The sequence below is a fragment of the Epinephelus lanceolatus genome, chromosome 19 (genome assembly GCF_041903045.1).
Source record: "Epinephelus lanceolatus isolate andai-2023 chromosome 19, ASM4190304v1, whole genome shotgun sequence".
NCBI classification, from domain to species: Eukaryota; Metazoa; Chordata; class Actinopteri; order Perciformes; family Serranidae; genus Epinephelus; species Epinephelus lanceolatus.
The window spans coordinates 32940923-32963795 of record NC_135752.1 but is presented as its reverse complement, the minus strand read 5'-3'; the positions used below and the strand labels follow the sequence as shown (position 1 = coordinate 32963795).

At 41.2% G+C, this 22873-nt stretch overlaps 1 protein-coding gene across 1 annotated transcript; it reads left to right on the top strand.

Moving 5' to 3' along the window:
• The first annotated feature begins 12263 nt into the window (after positions 1-12263).
• On the top strand, positions 12264-20700 carry prkab1a (protein kinase, AMP-activated, beta 1 non-catalytic subunit, a). Its single transcript, XM_033647749.2, has 8 exons — positions 12264-12374; positions 14093-14278; positions 14368-14537; positions 14776-14869; positions 15048-15162; positions 15338-15471; positions 15572-15640; positions 18439-20700. The coding sequence occupies exons 2-8, from the start codon at positions 14129-14131 to the stop codon at positions 18514-18516; spliced, it is 810 nt and encodes a 269-aa protein (XP_033503640.1). The 5' UTR covers positions 12264-12374; positions 14093-14128; the 3' UTR covers positions 18517-20700.
• Positions 20701-22873: the final 2173 nt, after the last annotated feature.

Sequence of the window (22873 nt, the reverse complement as noted above, 5' to 3'; positions counted from 1 at the left end):
TGATTTGTTATTCAGGTTAAAGTGGGAAGAAGCAGCGGGTTTATCGGGTAGCTGAGTGAAGTGGGGCCTGCAGAGGAAACACTGGGACCGTCTGGATGTAACAGTCCGTGGAGGTGCTGTGGTGCTCGGTTGCACAGATAGAAACCCCTTGACTGTCATGATGTACCACTCTCTCCCTCCGCTCTCTCTCACGCTGACGCAGAACGTACGTGCCACTTGGCCGTCAGATGTAGTCCGTGTAGTGTGTTCAAATGCAACTGACACAGGGCGACGTGCGGCGACGTAGATGACGCAACAGTTTCATTTCATCTCCGCTAGTCCTTTGATGTCGGTTTGGTTTTCCAATGCATTTGCATCTGAGACAGTTGGTTGTGCGAATACCTTTCAAATATTCTATCTTCTTCATACATTTTCTGTGTCTGCATTACATTGTACAATCCTGTTTTGTTTAATGTCAATAAAGCCGAACCCTGGACCTTAATTCTGCCACCATTTAAAGTGTAAACTGCACACCATGCTAGACTGGAAAGCTCGACAGGCATAGGATCTGTAACTCTGGGGGGTGGAGATTAGCAAACAGTCAATTACAGCAGCAATAAAGTAGGAATTTAAACTTAAAATTCAGCTGGTTACCCAGTTCCTCAGTGTGTCTGCCTTCTGCTCACTATTCCAAGTGGATGGAGCAGAAAACGTCATCTTCATCGAGTACGATTGCACAGATTATATATTCCACAAAGGGCAAAGGGCCCTCCCTGAAAACCTTACCCATACAATCTCAAACATACAGCACGAATGTCAAGAGGGTCGGAGCACAGGGACGGTCACAAGTGGCAATTGCAGCACAGATAGAGTGTCTGCTCAAGCTCACATCAAGAGGACAGAACGTGGCTCTTAGAGCATCATGGCCACTGGACCTTTCACCTGCCAACAATTAAAATGAAGAAGTATCTCATACCACCAAGAGGTCACTTTCTCACCAAGAGCTTCGCCAGGGAGAGACAGAAACTATGTTTTGAACGGCGCTTTGCAGCTTTGAAGGCTCGTCAAGCTTTAAAATGGTATCAGACAGTGTGGCTATAAAGCCTCTGCTGCCCTGAAGTGTGTCTTACTTTTTTATCTGTCAGTAAAACACAGAATAGAAGATGCTACTGCTGAATGGAGTCCAGCGGTAGCATCTCCCCAAATGCTAAACTGAAGGTCAAACACAGAGAGAGAGAGAGGGAGAAAAACACACACAGTAGAGACACAGAGAAAGTCACACAGAGACAAAACAGGAAATGGAGATAAAAGGACACAAAGGATGAGAGAGCGTGTGTGTGTGTGTGTGTGTGTGTGTGTGTGTGTGTGTGTGTGTGTGTGTGGGAGAGAAATCGTTTAGATGAGGATGTTATGTAATTGTTTCATAACAGATTGGATGATGGCGTTCTTGACCGGGCTAATTGCGACATTAAATGCTGAGTCAAATGTGGATCTTGAGCTACTGAATTAGTCCAAGGTTGTCCCACCCAAATAGCCTCACAAATGACGGGGCTAATGAGAAAGATTGTTTTTAAAGCCCTGTGATGCAGCCTTCATGTCATTTAGGATACTTAGCTGATGACTCAAGACTTCGTGTCTCCAAACAAAGGCTCAGTACACTGTGCATGACTGAAACAAAATGTTGGAAAGGGTTGAAAGTCGAAAGACTGTCTGGGTTGATTAAAGGCAGAATCTGTCTTTTAGGGATGAAAACATCTTTCTAACATCTTTATAAAAATACACTTTCATTGACTGTACAAATCTTAAAATACACTGCAAATTTCTACAGTCTGTAACAAATGAACAAATCTGCGAGTGTGGGGCAATTATAACATTTTACCAGTTCAACTGACCTTCCTTCAAGTTTCATTTTTGTATATTTTGTTACGCCTTTAAACCCAGTTGCTCTTATTTAACAGTCTGTTCCTAATGTTTTGCTCATCCATGATTTAGAGGTTGTCTGTGCATGGCTCTAAACATAGAGCATTGAGTTGGCTGAGCCAGTGGCAAGCAACTAACGGTGCTTACAGTAGCCCCTTTTACACTGCCAGATTATCCGTGAATGTTGGGCCGATTTGCTGGCCAGCTGTGAGCGTTTTACACACAGAGGTGGAAAGGCGAGTTGATCCGAGGTGCCCAATTTTCCACCTCGTAGGGTAGTCATATTGGCATAACCCTTAAAGTTTAAACAGACCGAGGCGGCCTTCCGCAAGGGGTGGGGCTGTTGATGTCCCCTCAGATTATGTGTGGTCATATGCCTACAAAGTTGCGTGGTGATGGGTGAAACCCTTGAGATGTTATACACCTTTATGTGATGAGTCACGCCCTCCGCAATATTCATTGCCTTATAGAAGCTCAGTTTGAGTAAGTTTTCCAACTTTTGCCAAGAGGGAACTTTAGATATTGGTCCCTAGATTATGTTCACTGAGTTTCATGCAGATCGCTCAAACTTCCTAGGAAGAGATCGATTTGAAGTGTTTTTCAAAAAATTCAAAATGGCAGAAAATCTATATAACCGCAAGTTATGGGTTCTTGAGGCAAATTTGTTCCTCATGAGGAGAGGCATCTCTGTGCAAAGTTTCATGTCTCTACGACATACGGGCATGAGATATGCCCATTCAAAGTTTACAATTTCAATCGGTTGCTATAGCGCCCCCCTTTGGCCAATTGATGTAATATTGCTTCATTCACATCCTCCCATGACCCTCTACCACTGTGCCAAATTTCACATGGATTGACCAAGTCAGTGAGGAGAAAAACGTGGAACAGACACACAGGCCAAGTTTTCGTCATTATATAGTAAGATAAGATCCAGTGCTGCAGGTCTGACCCATTCATGCATTTATATACAGTGGTTACCACTTTGTCTTAAAATCCCTTCCTTATATTAATAATAGCATGATGATATAGAACAATTAAACAGCCTAGACCTTTTGGAATATATGAATAGCCACAGGGACAGGCAGGCAGAGGATCAAATCTTATAATATATGTACAGTACAGGCCAAAAGTTTGGACACACCTTCTCATTCAATGTGTTTTCTTTATTTTCATGACTATTTACATTGTAGATTCTCACTGAAGGCATCAAAACTATGAATGAACACATGTGGAGTTATGTACTTAACAAAAAAAGGTGAAATAACTGAAAACATGTTTTATATTCTAGTTTCTTCAAAATAGCCACCCTTTGCTCTGATTACTGCTTTGCACACTCTTGGCATTCTCTCCATGAGCTTCAAGAGGTAGTCACCTGAAATGGTTTTCCAACAGTCTTGAAGGAGTTCCCAGAGGTGTTTAGCACTTGTTGGCCCCTTTGCCTTCACTCTGCGGTCCAGCTCACCCCAAACCATCTCGATTGGGTTCAGGTCCGGTGACTGTGGAGGCCAGGTCATCTGCCGCAGCACTCCATCACTCTCCTTCTTGGTCAAATAGCCTTACACAGCCTGGAGGTGTGTTTGGGGTCATTGTCCTGTTGAAAAATAAATGATCGTCCAACTAAACGCAAACTGGATGGGATGGCATGTCGCTGCAGGATGCTGTGGTAGCCATGCTGGTTCAGTGTGCCTTCAATTTTGAATAAATCCCCAACAGTGTCACCAGCAAAACACCCCCACACCATCACACCTCCTCCTCCATGCTTCACAGTGGGAACCAGGCATGTGGAATCCATCCGTTCACCTTTTCTGCGTCTCACAAAGACACGGCGGTTGGAACCAAAGATCTCAAATTTGGACTCATCAGACCAAAGCACAGATTTCCACTGGTCTAATGTCCATTCCTTGTGTTTCTTGGCCCAAACAAATCTCTTCTGCTTGTTGCCTCTCCTTAGCAGCGGTTTCCTAGCAGCTATTTCACCATGAAGACCTGATTGGCGCAGTCTCCTCTTAACAGTTGTTCTAGAGATGGGTCTGCTGCTAGAACTCTGTGTGGCATTCATCTGGTCTCTGATCTGAGCTGCTGTTAACTTGCGATTTCTGAGGCTGGTGACTCGGATGAACTTATCCTCAGAAGCAGAGGTGACTCTTGGTCTTCCTTTCCTGGGTCGGTCCTCATGTGTGCCAGTTTCGTTGTAGCGCTTGATGGTTTTTGCGACTCCACTTGGGGACACATTTAAAGTTTTTGCAATTTTCCGGACTGACTGACCTTCATTTCTTAAAGTAATGATGGCCACTCATTTTTCTTTAGTTAGCTGATTGGTTCTTGCCATAATATGAATTTTAACAGTTGTCCAATAGGGCTGTCGGCTGTGTATTAACCTGACTTCTGCACAACACAACTGATGGTCCCAACCCCATCGATAAAGCAAGGAATTCCACTAATTAACCCTGATAAGGCACACCTGTGAAGTGGAAACCATTTCAGGTGACTACCTCTTGAAGCTCATGGAGAGAATGCCAAGAGTGTGCAAAGCAGTAATCAGAGCAAAGGGTGGCTATTTTGAAGAAACTAGAATATAAAACATGTTTTCAGTTATTTCACCTTTTTTTGTTAAGTACATAACTCCACATGTGTTCATTCGTAGTTTTGATGCCTTCAGTGAGAATCTACAATGTAAATAGTCATGAAAATAAAGAAAACGCATTGAATGAGAAGGTGTGTCCAAACTTTTGGCCTGTACTGTATATACATGGATAAATATTTGTGGGACTATGGAATGAAACACAATAAACAATTATAGAGGTGGAAGATGAATCCGCCAGTTCCCGGTGTGCCGGTCAGCTACAGCAGCACCGGTGAGAGAGCTATGCATAGGAACAGGACAGTGTGCCAGCATTGCTCTGCAGTTGTCGGGCCTGGGAATGGAAACACAACCAAAAATATATTTTAATCACCCATGTGTGATTGCCGGGAAAAAACAAACCAGAGGCCAGCTCCTTATTCCTGCTACTTCCAAGCAGCCTTAGGATGCAGACGCAGAACAGGAGAAGTTGTAGGTGTGTAAATGCCATATGAGTCCAGTCCAGAGCAGCAGCGCTTAGCCAGCCAGTGGGATTCACGCGTTGAGCTCACATGAACTAATATGCACACTCAGCCGGGCTGTCCACCACAACAAAGAACAAAGAAGCTCAGATTACAACACGCACCGAAGTATCATGACTTAATTCTCTGCTCAGGACGACATTACTCCACTACATCTTTACATAGCAAGTACTTGTTTGCTGCTACATAATGATCTGAATGTTGCATAGAGCTCCTTTAATTTAAATATGACTCTCTTTGATAAAAGAGTGACAGTTAACCTTCGACGCTTTAACCTGTATTTATTGAGGACATTGATTCCATCAAAACAGCTGACAGTTCAGATATTCTGCACAACAGAGTTTTACACTGACATGTAATTCAGCAGCAGTGGTGCGTATGACTTAGTTTGATGGAAGTGTCAGTGGAACCATCCATTCAGCAAAGTTGTTCCACTTCATTTAAACTTCTAGTAGACCATAGCAAATCTTGACAAGATGGAAGGCCCATTGACTAATCAAGCTTTTGAGCAAGCAGTGTGAAACTCGCAAAATAAATTGACAAGTTGTGAAAATCCTGCTGTGCAGAATTTTTTAATGGTTTATCTAAAGGCCACACCGTTGGGATAATACAGTATTGCACTGGCTGACATGTTCCATCATTAACATGCCTCCATTTTTCATCAAAAGATCCAAGAGTTTTTCTATGCACACAAAAGGCTTATCCCTGTCAAATTTTGTTCTTGTGTCTGTTAAAATATGTTTCAGTTAGCACTTCTACCAAGATAACCCATCCACCTGACAGGTGTGGCATATCAAGGTGCTGATTACACAGCTTCATTACCACACACAGGTGTGTGTTGGTGCTTTGCAAAGTTGCTGGACATTGGTAGGAACTGGAACCCTGTCAATCCATAGTATCCCAAACATGCTCAGTGTGTGACGCCATGCAAGTACTGGGATGTTTCCAGCTTCCAGGATTAAGTACAGATCCTTGCCACATTGGGCTGTGCATTATCATGCTGCAACACGAGGTGCTGACGGTGGATGAATGGCACAACAGTGGGTCTCAGGATCTCATCACAGTATCTCTGTCAGATCGTGTTTGTTTGACAGCAATGCTGACAACAATGACAACTGTGTTTGTTGTCCGTAGCTTATGCCGAACCATACCATAACCCCGATGCCATCAATGGGTACTCTGTTACTGGTACTTGTACTGGTACTCTCACAATTTTAGCATTAGCAAACTGCTTGCCCATACAACGCCATACACGCCCTCTGGCATATGGCACAGTGAAAACCAGTATATGTCCATGAAGAAAACACTTCTCCAAAGTGCCAGACAGAAAGGTGAAGACCCCGGTGAGCATGACAAGCTTGCAGATGAGCTTCTCTGAACTAGTTTCTGACAGTTTGTGCAGAAATTCTTTGGTGAGCAAACCAATTGTTGCATAAACTGTCCAGGTGCCGGTCTCAGATGATCTTGCAGATGTGAGGCTGGTTGGATGTACCGCCAAATTTTTGGAGGTGACACTGCAGACAGCTTCTGGTAACAAATTGAAGATTCATTTCACAGGCAACAGCCCTGATGGATGTTCCTGCAGCCAGCATGCCAACTGCACACTCTCTCAAAATGTGCAACGTCTGTGGCATCAACCTGCACATTTTAGAGTGACCAGGCCAAGGCACACCTGTGTAATAATCAGTGTTTAATCATCTCCTGATGTGTTACACCTGTCAGGTGGATGGATTATCTTGGCAAATCTGTCTTGGTGCAAGTTCTCACTTACAGTAAACAGATTTTAACAAATCTGTGAACAAAATTTGAGAGGTATAAACCTTTTGTGCACAGAAAAAGTCTTAGATATTTTATTTTGACTCGTGAGAAATGGGAGCAGAAGCAAAAGTTTTGCATTTATATTTTTGTTCGGTGTTTTTATCCTGTTTTTAGAATTATTTCAGAATAAGACTGACAATACAAAAAAATACATTATAACACCAAATGTTTCCTTCAAGCTGAGGCAGGCAGATATGGGGTGCCGTTTGTAAAGTGGCTCACGCTGAAAATAACATCAACATTTTGCCACATTTAGCTTCAAACAGTGTTTAAAAAAGTGTTGTGAATTTTTTAACGTCACCTTTTACCACATTTACAGCAATATTTGTTAACTTAGAAATATATTACATAGTTAAATCTAAATATTAAATGTGGCACCTAAATGTTAAATCTAAATATTAAATCTAAATCTAAATCTAAATTTTAAATCTAAATATTAAATCTAAATATAAATGTTAAATCTAAATGCTAAATATAAATCTAAATGTTAAATCTAAATATTAAATATAAATATAAATGTTAAATCTAAATGCTAAATATAAATCTAAATGTTAAATGTTAAATCTATATGTTCTGGGTGAAACTAAATATTTAGCTAATATGCAAATTCACACTGCCGGTCACCGGAAGTACCAAAATAAAAGCTCGAGATAGTCAGACTGTGTTTATAGAATCAAATAACGAATTAAAACCAACTTATCGGGGGAAATGGACACTTGAACATACATTAGCGTGATAATAACTACCTAAAATAACAAGAAACGTGTTTGGAGAAATTTTATTTGATGTGTACTTTGAGTTGTTAGTGTCCCTTCGGAGGGAATCACCTTGTTGTTTACAAATACTTCTGGGTAGAAAACCAGCGGAGTTTAGCTACATATATGAATATCTCACATTTTTCACATCACTATATCACCATTTAGACTAATCTGGTGTTTGTAAAGTCTACAAACATAATGATTGAACAAACATTACTATCACGTTCTGAAATTAATAACATGGTTATCGTAGATTAGCGGGGCTAACAGCTAACGGTTAGCGGTGTCTGTAATGACTCATTAACTCTAAACGGTCCGTGAAAAAAAATATTTTTTTTCCAGCGGATATCTTAGTTACAACATGATTGAGCTAACTGGAGCAGTTTCATGTCGTATCCGACAACGGGAGGCTTTTAACAGATGACGTCCTGATGCTAGCTTTGCTGCTGCTGCAGCCACTGATGCTTTCTAGACATCGTGATTTCCCAAAACTGAATAAATACCACACATCGCAACACAAAACGGCTTTGCTAGCTCAACCATGTTGTAACTAAGACATCCGCTGGAAAAAAATATTTTTTTCACGGACCGTTTAAGAGTTTATGAGTCATTACAGACTGCTAACGGGGCTAACAGCTAACAATTGTTAGCTTAGCTTAGGTTGTTAGTCCCTCTGAAGGGACACTAACAACTCAAAGTACACGTCAAATAAAATTTCTCCAAACATGTTTCTTGTTATTTTAGGTAGTTATTATCACGCTAATGTATGTTCAAGTGTTCATTTCCCCTGATAAGTTGGTTTTAATTCGTTATTTGATTCTATAAACACAGTCTGACCATCTTGAGCTTTTATTTTGGTACTTCCGGTGACCCGCAGTGTGAATTTGCATATTAGCTAAATATTTAGTTTCACCCAGAATTTATATTTAATATTTAGATTTAACATTTATATTTATATTTATATTTATATTTAGCATTTAGATTTAACATTTAGATTTAACATTTAGGTGCCACATTTAATATTTAGATTTAACATTTAACATTTAGGTGCCACATTTAATATTTAGATTTAACTATTTAATATATTTCTAAGTTAACAAATATTGCTGTAAATGTGGTAAAAGGTGACGTTAAAAAATTCACAATACTTTTTTAAACATTGTTTGAAGCTAAATGTGGCAAAATGTTGATGTTATTTTCAGCGTGAGCCACTTTACAAACGGCACCCCATAGGCAGATGATTCTATTCTGTCATGTTAAAAATTCAGCATTGTAATTACACACTTTTAATTCAGTGTTCCACAAAGGAACAATTGCATGAATACAAGCGTGTCAAGTGTGTTGCCTGCACAGCTGTGAGCCGGCAAGAGTGCCAAGGCAACAAGTGTGAGTATGTGAGTCATCGCCCCCCCCCATGTGTACTGCAGAAGAACTCAGGATAAAGGTTATCTGGCCTGTCCTACACACAGTGTATCAGGGCCAGCTGCTGGCTGAGGCGCTGCGGTGCGCCTGGCTGCTGCTGTGTGATGGCTTCACTCGGCAGGGATGAGTAATAGTAAACAACAGTTGCAGTGTGGTCATGGCTCTGAGGAAGCGGGGCTGGGATGGAAGCACGGTAAAATGTCAGCACATCAGTCACATCACGGAGTTCATCAGCAGGTCTGTTGGCCGATACAGGATGTCTAATGAGGCTGTGGGAGCTCTCACAGTTTGGGCTTCAGCTGTTGTCATTTTGGCTTTAGAGTAAAATGATCAAAGACGAAAATGTCTAATACTAATAATAAAGTATGACATAGGTTTGACAGTCTGACAATCAGATATGGAGAAAGAAAACAGAGGCTCTAACCACACTGGATTAAACACAAGAAAAGACAGCATTTGAAGTCCAAACACGATCCAGTATCAGGGTTAACGCACTCCCGCCTCAGTCCTTCTTCTACCATCGCCAACTGATTTTCAACACATCAAAACTAACAACACACCATACCATCTCTGCAGTCCATTTATAGATCCACCTCCGCATGCAAGCAAAAACATCACATCCCACCTCCACCAGCCAGGCCAACTCCTTCCTTGGAGCCCACTCAGTCGCCTCAGCTGTCGTGAGCCAATTAGAGCCGTCTGGTTCCAGGACGTTTGTCTAACATGCCTGGCTCTTAGATTTTTGAAACCCATTCAATGAAATAAGTGCTGCATGGCATATATCTCCTATCCGCACCGAAACATGCACATATAAATTGTTTCATTAGACGATAACAATCTTCATCTTTTTACACGTATCAATAATATTTTCTCCTGGATAAAAAGCCATCTGAAAAGAAACCAACAATATAAGCTGGTTATTACAAGGCATAAAGGCTGTGAAGGGAAAAATTAAATCTCTGTAACTGAACACCCGGCGTGGACTGACATCTGTGTACTGCAATCAGCTGTGACCATGCCCATAATTCGGGGCTGCATCTGCTGTGTCATTGCAGATAATAGGGCCTTGTGAAATGTAGATTCTTCTGCTTTTAAACGGTCCAGTGAAATCTAACCTCCCTTCAGTTCACGCATCTCTGCTGGACACTTTTTTTATTTAGCTCCTCATTATGTGCCAGAAGCCTCCAGCGTTGGTTGCCCCCGTGTGTCTGGAGGATGTTGGAGTGCTGTCTGGGGGGTGAACGTCATTAGTTCTATTAAGTCTGTGTCGAAGTTTAAGGGAAAGAGAATTGGTGCAGTTAGGTAATGGTGTCGAGGAGGAGACAAAGATGAAAAGTCACTTCTGCTGCTGCTCAACATGACTCTGTAAACAGCAAAAAAACTAATAAAGGCAAATGCTGATGGCAAAAAATACACCAGATTTAAAAGTTCGGCTAAGAAAATTGATTGTGGCTACGCTCCATTAGGCATGCCACTTGGTAGCTGGCTCACTGGTGCACCTGAAGTGGAACATCGTTAACATCATTAATCACACCTGCACTTTCCCTGCTACAGCAAGTCAAAATATCTGCCTCATCTTCTGACACGAGCACTGGCACAACAGCCCTGTTCAGGGCGATTGTGACCACAGCAGCTGTGTGGCGTTTGGCACTGATTTCGGATGAGATTGAGCTGCCTGACATAGGAATTAGTGATGTGCTACATCATCTCATCTCCGCAGACTGCGATATTTTAGGCATGCAGGAGACAAAGAATGGCCTTGAAGTTTTGAGAAGTAACCTTATAAGGCATTATTACAGCTGGACCTTCATAGTTCACAGGCCATTTAAAGACCTTTTGTGTGAATGGCAAGTTGCACGCACTCACTGCACATGATGTAGTGCTGGGCAAACTCGCAGTAAATGTCAAGAGTGGCACAAAGCTGTTGTGTTTTCTTTTTCTATCTGTGGCCTAAATTTAGCCGAAGGTACGTCACCAGCTGAAAGAACTGAAAGAAATCATTAATCAGCGGCATGACATTAAGAGCAGATCCAAATATGAAGGAAAATGTCTTCATTAGTAACGATCCATGGTGCAGTAGACCTTTGCAGAATGCCCTGCACAATACACAATGGACCTGATATGATATGTATGTGTGTGTATGTACAGCTCAATATATCTTCATCTTAATATGCCCACATATTCTGTTGCCCCGTGCCACAAGAATGTTTAGCAGCATTGACCATCTTCCTGACTCAGCCTGTTCAAGCCCTATAAAAATCTGACTAGTTCGAACTTCCTGGACAGCTTGGGCCCTTCTGTGTGGAGTTTGTATGTTCTCCCCCTGTCAGTGTGGGTGTTCTCTCGGTTCTTCAGCTTCCTCCCATGACTGAAAGACATCAGGTGCTTGTGATGGATAAGGGATTGACTATTTGTAGTTGAATTTTATACATATACCAGTGATTCTAAAGCGTTTCCTGTCAAGGACCCTGTTGGAGGTGTTCGGAGGCCCGGGGCAGACCTTGAACACGCTGGAGGGATTACATATCTCATCCGGCCTAGGAACGCCTTGGGGTCACCGAGGAGGAGCTGGAAAGTGTTGCTGGGGAGAGGGAAGTCTGAGGTGCCTTGCTTGGCCTGCTGCCCCTGCGACCCAGCCCCGGGTCAGTGGATGAAAATAGATGGATGGATAGATGAACAGGCCCCTAAATGTATGAACACAAGGTCATGGAATCCACTCAATAAGATTTTACCTCGGGGATCTCTTGCATGTCAGATACAATTAAGACCAGTGTTCTGGATGTCAACTACAGTTGAGGAGATAACCATGGAGGAAGTGAAACCTGTGAACAGAATAGTTACTCTTATGACTCTTGTAACATTGGGTTTACCTCTATAGGCCACTGGAAATAAACTATTTCCCATTTTCCTTGAGGTCCTTAGACACCTGATGGTAAAAATATACATTTTTTGGCAAACTAGAAATAAGGCTCACCCTTTTATTGACTCTTCATATGCAAACAGAGGTGTATTTTCATACTGTACATTATCACTGTACTTGACTCACGCCTCCATCTAGTGGTGAGTAGGTGAAATTACACTACAAAGAGCTGTAGTGTTTAAAATATAATCATGATTATAAATAACCATAAGGCAGCCACTTTTATAAATTATTTACATGACAATACATGACGTGCATGTGGGAAATATGTATCCAATATGTGATTATTCAGGTTTTTCACCATATACCCGCTTGTCATAATTGATCTACTGCGCATGCGCAAACAAGGGGGCAGGTTTGTTTAGCGTTACCAAGTGTTTTGCTTCCAGCCCACGGCCGGAGAAATGGGTCAGACGAGCTAACAGGACACCTACAACCTTACACACGCTTCTCAGGTAAAAGTTAAATAAATGTCAGGCTTTATAGTGAGTGCATTTATTCGTTAAATTGGCATCACTTCCGTGTCGCGGCCAGTAGCGCTGTTTGGGTTAGCAGGATGTCCAACCGGCTACACAGCACACTGAAGCTAGCTGCTAACTAACGTTAGCATGTACCAAGCCGTGTAACGGGACCTCCTACTTGCTACTCGGGTACTTGTTGCTAAAACTAAACTGCCTGCCGTCTTATCAGTGTATGTTAGTCAAGCTATAATTACAGAAGGGTTAATAATAGAGGTAATTCTCTCGCACATCTGGTTTTAAGACGAGCTAACGTGACGTTAGCTTAGCCTGGGGTCACTACCTTTGGTGGCTAATGTCAACATCATACCGTTATGCTAGGTAAATACAGTAACGTACATGCTGTGAAGCATAACATCCGGTTTATATGATCGTTTCACTAACTAATAGTGTCGGAAAACTATGATTAGTAGTGGAAGCAGCGTCCCTTAAATCTTAATACTGTAATGTTATTGTCATATAGTGGAAAAGTAACGTTACTCCAACTCCATCATTAACAGTAATGTAGTAAAAGCAAAAACCTGGAAATCCAATGTGTAATCTTAACCATGCAAATGATCATAATATAAGATCTTGCAATTAAAGGTGCATTATTTTTGTATTATGACACAGTGAATGGGAATTTGGGTTGTATTGAGTTTCTCTAGAAAATCCTACAGTACTTGAGCTATTGAACGCAACCCTTCACTTAAACCTTGACTCATTCACTTATTGCTTATAAACTTTGTTCATCACCCTTTTGCATCATCTTAAACTGAGTTCATGTATTAATGACACACACAGTAATCACATGATTACAACAGAAGTACCGAGACATGTCACAGTAGCACTCGTAACACAAAATAAATAGCAGATTTTCCAGTTTGAATCAACTTTTGCTGAAGTTTTCAATGTCACTTCTGATGCTTGGTTTAATTTCATTACACCATGGTGTGTAAATGAACTTGCGCTTACTTGAAACATCCAGGAAATAGGTAATCCATTACTGGAAATGCCATATCTGTCTTTATTTTGTCAAGGTTATGTTGCTGTTGCTTACTTAGGCAGCTGGGTGTGCAGATTAATTTTCTACACAGCATTGCCACCATCTTGCAGGAGTGACATAAGTAAGAAAATAAATATGCAATAAATATGTGATATGCAGTAAACAGGGTATCCCACAAAGCATTGGTCCTTTATACAGAGAAGGTATCACACTGAAAGAACTATTAGGGTCATTTTGAGCCCAACACCGTCAGGCGCTTAAATTATAAATTGTCGGCCCCTCGGGCAGTGTGCTGAAAAATACACTGCTGCTCTGTTCCCAGTTGCAGGGCTTGTTTCATGAGCATTCAGCGTGTTTTGTTGACAAAGCCATATTTTACAAACAACTGGTACATGCAGTTGTCAGGTGATATGGTGCAGTAAGAAGTGCAGTGTTTCCCTCTGAAGTAGAGCAACATCTTGTTCTACATAGCTCTGACCTACTGCTGCTTGTAATATCTGCACGAGTTAACTTATTCTGCTGCTGTTGCACTTTGTAAAATCATTTTTAGTGCCCAGTTTTTCTCATTTGATTGATGAGGTCTGAAAAAGCACCATTTGTTGCCAATATTCCAGTAGCAGCTATTAATGATTAATTACTGTATTCAAAAGAAATGTCAAATCTTTTGCAGTCTTGACCTTGAACCAGCCCACAAGACGATAAAGCCATGGGGAATACAAGCAGTGAGAGGGCTGCCATGGGCCAAGGGGAGAAAGCTCAGCGGAGGGACAGCCGAGGCGCCAAGGAGGGAGGGGGGCCAAAGATCCTGATGGACAGCCCCGAGGATGCAGATATGTATCACGGTGAAGACATGAAAGTAAGTTGTGTTGCTGTCTCAGAGACAGTTATAGACATACTTTGTGACATTTGCACAAATTAACGGCGACTGTTTGATGGGTGTTTCAGGCTCCTTTAGAGAAAGAGGAGTTCCTTGCATGGCAGCAGGACTTAGAGGCTGATGACAAAGGGCCGACTCTGGACCGACCGACGGTGTTTCGCTGGACTGGAGACGGCAGGGAGGTCTACCTCTCTGGATCCTTCAACAACTGGGCCAACAAGATTCCTCTTATTAGGAGGTGAGTGGGCGTCTTAAACTCTACAACTGTTACGATTGTTTGTCATGAAACATCTGGTTGTTTTATGAATGAAACAAGTGATTTGATGCCCAAAATCTCAGGTTCCTGTGAGTAAGAGTGGTTTTCTAGATGCTGTTTAATGACTTTTTCATTGTATGCCTTCAGTAAATAGAGGGCATTCGTATTATTTAAGGAGACGTACTGTGTTTACTCACCTCTGTCCTGTCATCTGTCAAAGTCAGAACACCTTTGTTGCCATTGTTGATCTACCCGAAGGGGAGCATCAGTACAAGTTCTATGTGGACGGCCAGTGGACTCACGACCCAGCTGAGGTCAGCACTTATACTCACATTTGAATGTGAACTTTTTGTCAAACGTGCTGTTTAATCAGCTCCCGATGCAACTAGGACAGATTATGTGCGTTGTCTGTTTTGGAAGTTCGATTGTATCTGGCTAGTTTAGAACTCTGAGCTTAAGTTGTAGATGTGATCGTCTTGTGTTTCCTCACAGCCAGTCGTAACCAGTCAGCTCGGCACGGTCAACAATATCATCCAGGTGAAGAAAACAGACTTTGAGGTGTTCGATGCTCTGATGGTGGACTCGCAGAAATGCTCCGACATGTCAGGTGAGTGCTGGAAAACCTGTCTAAAAGCTTGTTAGATTCTGTGATGTGTAGTGTCACATTTATTTTGTAATTAGTAGTAGAACTTTACACACCTAAAACCTGCTTTTAAACAGGTCTATCAGATGTTCTGTGAGTCATACTATTCCACCCTTGCTCTGCCTTTTTGTCTCTTCAGACCTCTCCAGCTCTCCTCCTGGGCCGTACCATCAAGACGCCTATGTTCCCAAACAGGAAGAGAAGTTCAAGTCTCCACCCATACTCCCACCTCACTTGCTGCAGGTCATCCTCAACAAAGACACTGGAATTTCTGTAAGTAGCTGTGATGCAATCAAACGAGGCTCATTCCAATTTTCTCCTCCTCTGTTTTGTGCTGTAACCGTCAATGTTTTCTGTTTCTGCTCTTATCCAGTGTGACCCTGCGTTACTCCCAGAGCCCAACCACGTCATGCTCAACCACCTTTACGCTCTCTCCATTAAGGTAAGCTCTCGAGTTGACCGAATCACCCCGAAAAACAATTTAGTGTTTGTTATTTCTCCGCACCATATGGTTGCTGAGATGTGGCAAAACTTTGTGTGGTGACACTCGAGACATGACCAGCTTTGTTAGCATTTTGAACAGAAACTGTGAGTGGCTGCAGCTGTTAGCGAGCTTGCACGTAGCTCGCTGAGCCAATTGCATATGGAATACCAGCAATGATAACAGGCTGCTAACAAGGGAGCTGAAGGACAGATAATTGCCCTTTTTTTCCCACATTGTGACAGGAAAAACAAACTAAATGTGCACGTCAAGATATAAATACTAACAGCAGTCTAAGATTAAATGTGGGGGGGGTGAGGAAAACAAATAACACAACCAGAGCTCACACTTGTACTCTGCTGTTGGATTACCTTTGAAACCACCCACAGTATTTTCCATATGAGTTGGCAGCAGGTCAGATAGTCAGTTATTGACTTTTTTCCCAGTGGCTTCATCTGTAATGGTAATTTTTGTTAGTACGTGTCTGCCTCTCAAAATCGACTTGGGTGTTAGGAGCTTTGCAAGTGTGAACAAACTGAAACAGAGGGGAGATAAACTAGTTAATAAATGAGACCGTACCTTCATCATTTTTCATATCAGCACTGCAAGTTTGGGATCTACAGATCTAGCCCTGCTGGATCCCTGTTAGTTGTCCCATGCTGCTCTGAATATTCAGAAATCAATGTGCTGACTGTCACATTGCTCTTTATGGCTGACAAATGCCATTAAATGGTACGCTTACTGGATGATTTCATCGCTACTAGGCTAAAACAAGCCAATAAAAAGCCATGCATTTTGAAAACAATACATAAACAAGCATTACAAACAGAGCAGTTGTGTGTGTTTTGCATTAAAAGGTTCAAATATTGGACGCCAGAACATGCAAGTGGAGCGTGCATGAGCATTCTATCACACTCCAATATTGCCCTGGTGCCATCCACACCATGAGTTTGAAGCATGCTCGACCCAGAATACACATGTATTTTGCAAACGCATTTTTTTTTCGGTCATAAAACAGCTGGTGCAAGTGCGACGATGGACTTTACAGAGTACTTTCAAAGTCAGCTGTGTTAGTGGTGAGCATATTGAGCAGGGTAGTGAAGAGAACAAATAGCTCAGTGAGCGAGAAGCGGAAATAACAAGCTCTGTGGTCGGAAACTTTAAGGAAGCATTTCCTTTGCGGGGCAATTTAGCTTGAATTTTCATACCATTGGATACCTGAGCCAAACTGTTTCCAGTTGTAATTAGAGCTAGCTTTTTTTTTTTTTTCCCAAGACAAGGTGCACTTTACCTTAATGATATATCGCAAGGTTTAAGGTTCACCTCACCGCCTGTAGCTCTCAGCCTAATCAGTTGTGGCAATTACAGTAGTTACAAGTGTTCCACTAACAAGAATACACAGAAAAATGTCCATATTTTACAGTAGAGTGGTAATTTTCTCTCACAAAGATTTGCTAATCTCCACCACTGAGGCAGCACTATGTACGATATATCAATATATTTTCAAGCAAGACATAGATTTAAACATTGTTTATATCGATAAAGGGTCAAGTTGCGTTACATAAGGCACACCAGTGTCCATCTTTCTCTCTCACACTCTCACAAGTTCTCCAGCAACACTCAGAGAGATACAGCGCCGCTACTCTGTTTAATCTGTTGATTAGTCTACAGTGCGACTCTGCCTTTATGTTACACATGCTACGCTAATTAGTCTGTGAGATGAATGAAATTACAGCAGTAGCACACGTACAATACTGTGGGCCTTTTCCACTCTCACTTTTGGCTGCGCTGAGTCAAGCCTTGTCGCGCCACTTGCGTTTCCACGGACCAAACTAGAATGGACCCTCTCTAGAGTAGATCCAAAAGCCAGGCCACCCGACTTCAAGCGAGTAGCGGTGATGTTTCCAGCCAGCCAACCCCTGACGACTCTGCTTCTTTCTCTCAAACAAGTGTGTGTTGCGAGACTCTACTCACCTCTGTCTGCAGGACACCAGAGAGAAAGGCATTTGTAAAAGTCTCTGCGTGTTTAGCTCTCAGTACTTTTGTAGCTTCTGACTGAATCTCTGTGGTTTGGAGTTTAGTTTCTCTCCTGCGTCCTGTTTTTACTTATTATTTACGTATCAGAAGTTGTGTGAAGTTGCTGCTCGAAAACCCAACATTTCCTTATATTGTCGTTCACAATTAAAGTTTGTACGTTACAGTTTAAGGGGGGAATTTTATTGTGAAGTATCTGTAGGAAATGAAATGTGTTTATCACTGAATTAGTGGAACTTTGTTAGTGACTTTTCTTCAATAAAGGCAAGTCTAATAATACAGCAGGGAGGAAGAGTGAAAGCAGATATGTACACTTAAACAGTTTTTGCTCTCTGTAAACTTAAAGTCGTGACCTTTTCCTTTAATGCACAGCAGTGTTCTGTTTCCCTTAATAGTTGCTAAACAGCAGCAGACTGTATTGCAGCTTTCCACAATAGAAGAGTCTCTCTAAGTCTCTCTATGGAAATAAGAACAGGAATACAGTAGTGCTAAACATTATATTGCCTCATTGTTGACAGGGATTAGCGAGCAGAGTGGGTTGTCGAGATTAGTGGGTGTCCCTCCCACTAATCTCTGTGGTTTACAGTACGGTGACTTTGCACATGGTGCGACTGATACCGTTGTTCCCATTGGCCCACATGTGTCTGAAATGTAAGCATTCTTTTACTTCTTTATGAAGTCAGTTTTTCCTCCATGGTGATCTGTGATGTTTTTGTCTTTCGCAGGATGGAGTGATGGTGCTCAGCGCGACACACCGCTACAAGAAGAAGTACGTCACCACCTTACTATATAAGCCCATCTGACTGAAAGCTCTTTCAATCCTGTCCGAGTGTGTTAACTGTACACTGAGTGTACAAAATATTAGCTCCACCTGTCCTTTCCCCTCACGTAGAGAGAGCAAGTGAATCCAGGACATATCAGCTGGATGAGCGTCTTAGATTAAGATAAAGAGCTCTGAGATTCTATCTTGTACACTCACTGTATATGCAGCTATCGCACACATCTGTTTAGGATGCTAAATGTCACTCAGTCACTCCAATCCTACATAATCTGCCTTTATTTGTTCACCGATTGCCCTCTGTAGTTTTCAACACTATCTTTGCTTAGTAGACGTAGAGAGGCAGTAATAATGAGGTCGGACACCGTGGCACGTCTGTGTTCAAAACAGACGCAGAGGATTGGCAATGCTGGGAAAATGTGGAAGTGCTCAGGTACGTTTCCCACGATTAGCGGCACAATCAAGAATGTGAATGTTGAGGTCGAAGAAGGAATACATGCACTGCTGTAGTTATCCACTGTTTTTACCTGTTTATCTTGAGAAATTAAGTTTTATTTAGTGATAATGACAAAGCACACATTTATGAAGTATTTAGTAATGTTTTTTTCTACTTTGGTTGATGACATGGTTTGCTCTATTGTCCAGAACTCATGTTTCATATAGTTGCAGTGATGAAAAGACCAAAATCATAACTATAATTACTATTTTTCGAGAATTTATTTGGTCTTAACTTTATAACTTTATAAATTATTAGTTTTGCACTACGAGAATTTCTTTTTTTAACGTTACACAAACTGTGAATACAGTGTACGTCCACTTACAGCATGACAATGTCTTAGAAGAGTAATGCTCGTCCTTTTTTGAACATCTAAGCTGGTTTTGTAGTCTTCATCATTTTCCTTTTCTTCATACAACGCGCTCCAAATAGTATAAGAGTCACACTAGATATTTGTTTCCCATCCATCATTGATTTGTGCCATAGAACATTGCCAGTCTTTAGTAGCTGAGCCAGTTTCAGATGACATACAGTGGAAACCATTTACAGTGATCACAGTCAACGTGATCAAATGGTCAATGTTTGGCTCTTTCATACATTACAACATATGACAATTTTTTTAAAACTATAATAAATCTCTTGTTTTTTAAACTTTAATCCCACTGTGATACTTCGCCTCATGGTATCCCGTCTGCCTCCAGCTGCCGGAGGCCGGCGCTGCGAGCACGTCACAAGCAAAGGAAAAAGAAAGTAATTTTCTCTCAATGAAAAATCTAGTATCCTCGAAGCTGCCTGAGACGGAGACAGAAAATAAATGTGAACGGAGAAAACACCTGTGGTTGAAGCTGCCCTCATCAAGTAGATTGATAGTGCCCGCTAACGTATATTCCTCCCCCTGAGAGGGCCTCTAGTGAAGTTAAAAGGCAGAGGAATTGGCGGTGAGCCTGCGAGCGGATAATTTCAAAAGTTTCCACAGGCTGGTTTGGGCGATTTAGAAAGAGAGTGAAACGTTGTGTTTGTGAAACTGCACAGGGAGGCTGCTGAAGCTGTCCATTCCATAACTTTATATGTGTAGAATAAAATCATGAATGTCAATGAGATGATAATCTGGACATCCTGGACAGATGCGATCACTATAAATGGTTTCCACTGTGATAGGAAACAAAGTATTGAAGATATGTCACAATGGAAAACAACGGGTCAAACACGGTCATGTGACCAAAACTAGCTTGAAGAAACACAACACTGATGAAGGGACCAGCGTAGGATCATGTGACAAAGTCGTACTGTTCTTAAATGTGTTTTTTTTTTTTTTTTTTTTTTTTTTTTTTAAACGTTTGACATGTTTGTTGATTGTCTGTGTGTGTTTCATGAAGTCTGAAGGACTTGGGCGTGTTTTAAGTTAAGTTAAAGCTATGACATTAATGTTTCAAATAAGCTTTCTAGGTATAATTTTAAATGAGACCATGATATTTATTACCTTTGTTTGCTGTAGACCAGTCGAGGCTGACGAGCTCCTCAGTGAAGGTCTCATTTTGTTCATCTTAATTCTGCTGTTTGTTTTAGAACTAATGTAATAATTTATTGGTACAGAAATGCAAGACTTTCACATGAATTGCAGTGTCATAAAAATGTTGTTGACCCTTTGAACCATGCAGGTGTGCACATATTTTCCATTTTGAGACACATTTCTATTAAAGATTAAGTTACACATGGATTGTAGTTTGTTGTATTTTCTGTCATACTGCAGATATGTAGGTGAACAATAATTGACCGACTTTATAAAGGTCATAATGTAAGAGTGTGTATATTCTCAGCCTCATTTAGACAGTTTGCAAAATACTTTGAACGTTTTTTGACTTGCCAACATGTTCATGAGCATTTCCACCTTGGGACTGCAGCATACCAATGACAATCTCAAAAACGCGGGCTCTGACTCTCAAGGCACGAATTCCAAAACACTATGGCCAAACCCGGGGTCTTAATTTGTAAGCAAAATTTCACTTACATCTAACTGTGTCAGAGCTGGAGATTGGAAACAAGGTTCATCTGACAATAGCAATACATTATTAACTGGTTTATTACGTAGTCAAGTTCAAGGCTTGTTTTTTCTATTACCATTTACCAGCAGAGGGTTGTGTGTTTGATGAGCAGAGTCAAAGGTGAGCAGAGGCCTGTGCTACGAGGCAGGATTTGGAGTTAGCAAGGTAACTTCAGGGTTAACTCTGGGTTTCCAATACCACGATGCTGGTTCTCTTTTTGTCAGGATAAATCACCGTGGCAACTTATGCTGAACAGTTCAGGGTATCAGATCACAGGCTGTCAACACCCTGACCTCTGACCAATCAGATCACTGAAGAAAAAAGTATCCATGAGCAAAAGTCCAGAGTCTCAGGTACAAAAAATACGTTGTTATTTGTCAGTAGAATTTTCTTATTGTTCCAGGGCTCTGTTTCCACTGGTTCTTCTAACACAGAGATCGTTTACACACTAAACACACGATTTTAGCAGGATTTTAACTTACGCAAAGCTTGATAGTAATGTCACATATAGCCTGGTGATACCACACGTAATGTAAGTCTCGGCCGACGTTGAAATTTTGGGTAGTATTTTCAACATTTCCACATTTTCTGTTATTATGGCAAGCCATTTTAACATTTAATAGCTAGACTGGATATTCATTACTGATATTTGCAACATAATTTTGACTGTCGAAACTCTTATTCAAGATATCTGTAATTAGATTTTGACTAGTCAAAACTCAATTACAGATATCTGTAACTGAGTTTTGACTAGTAAGATTCAAACTACTTTTGCCATTCATGTGTATGGGGTTTTGTCATTGTAGATATCTCCAATGTAGTTGCGGATATCTGCAACTGAATTGTAGATATCTGTAATTCCAGTTTGAGATATCTACAATGTCATTTTGACTAGTCAAAATGATGTTGTTGATCTATAATGGTAATTCCGGATAGTCAAACTTAGCGAGTAAATGTTAAAACGGCTTGCCATACCGTTATAGGATTACAGAGCATCGTTTACGTCCTGCACCGCTGACATTTCACTGTCTCGCAGTCGCAGACACTTTAGGTACTGTTTCATCTCATATCATATAAAATAGCATACTTTATTCATGGTTCTGATGATGTCACTCATAATTAACACCCCGCCTCTTTCACATGAACACACTCGTGGCTTGATAGTTACTTAGAGTTGACTGAACTAGTTGATAACCAGCTTTGTAGTACTGGTTATCAGGTGTCCTCAAGCTGCAGGTGAAGGGCAGGATTGATGTACATATTAACAGATCAGCACATACTAAATGAGGCAAAGGTGTAGAGTTACATCTCAGCCATTTGAAGGTGTGAAAGTATTTTTATTCATGGAAAAAAGTGTCTAAATATGTGCTTTTGATGAACAGAGAACTGTTTTTTGGGCTTTTGTCAATACCTGGATAAGGACTTTAAATAGAAATGTACATTTTTTTTAATCATTCCTTGAAGGGATTGAGCAAATACTTTCTTTTAACATCTCATTCATATAATATTTTACCTATATTATTAGTAGATTCAATAATCTACAACATACAATCCCAAACTTTAAGTCATCCTCTTAGAACCAAAACAAAAACAAATATGACAGTTATGTATTAACAGATGTGTTGGAAACATTCTCCTCCACAGCTGCTGTATAGTATCTGTGACTATGAACACTTTGTTCCCAACCTGAGTCTCCCATCATGACGTCACCATTCATATCACCATTGCGCTTTAGGTGTGGGATTTTCCGTGCCTCTGTACATGTGGCAGGAAGCTGTTAACTGGCAGGCTGCATTTGGTGGCACATCTCAAATATTGGATATGAAGTATGACACATTGCTGTT

What these genes read in the sequence shown, in the direction of transcription:
- prkab1a (XM_033647749.2), top strand. Translation starts at nt 14,129, where the DNA reads ATGGGGAATACAAGCAGTGAGAGGGCTGCCATGGGCCAAGGGGAGAAA. An exon ending in GGACTCACGACCCAGCTGAG is followed by an intron (nt 14,870 to 15,047) that starts GTCAGCACTTAT and finishes GTTTCCTCACAG; the next exon opens with CCAGTCGTAACCAGTCAGCT. An exon ending in ACAAAGACACTGGAATTTCT is followed by an intron (nt 15,472 to 15,571) that starts GTAAGTAGCTGT and finishes GCTCTTATCCAG; the next exon opens with TGTGACCCTGCGTTACTCCC.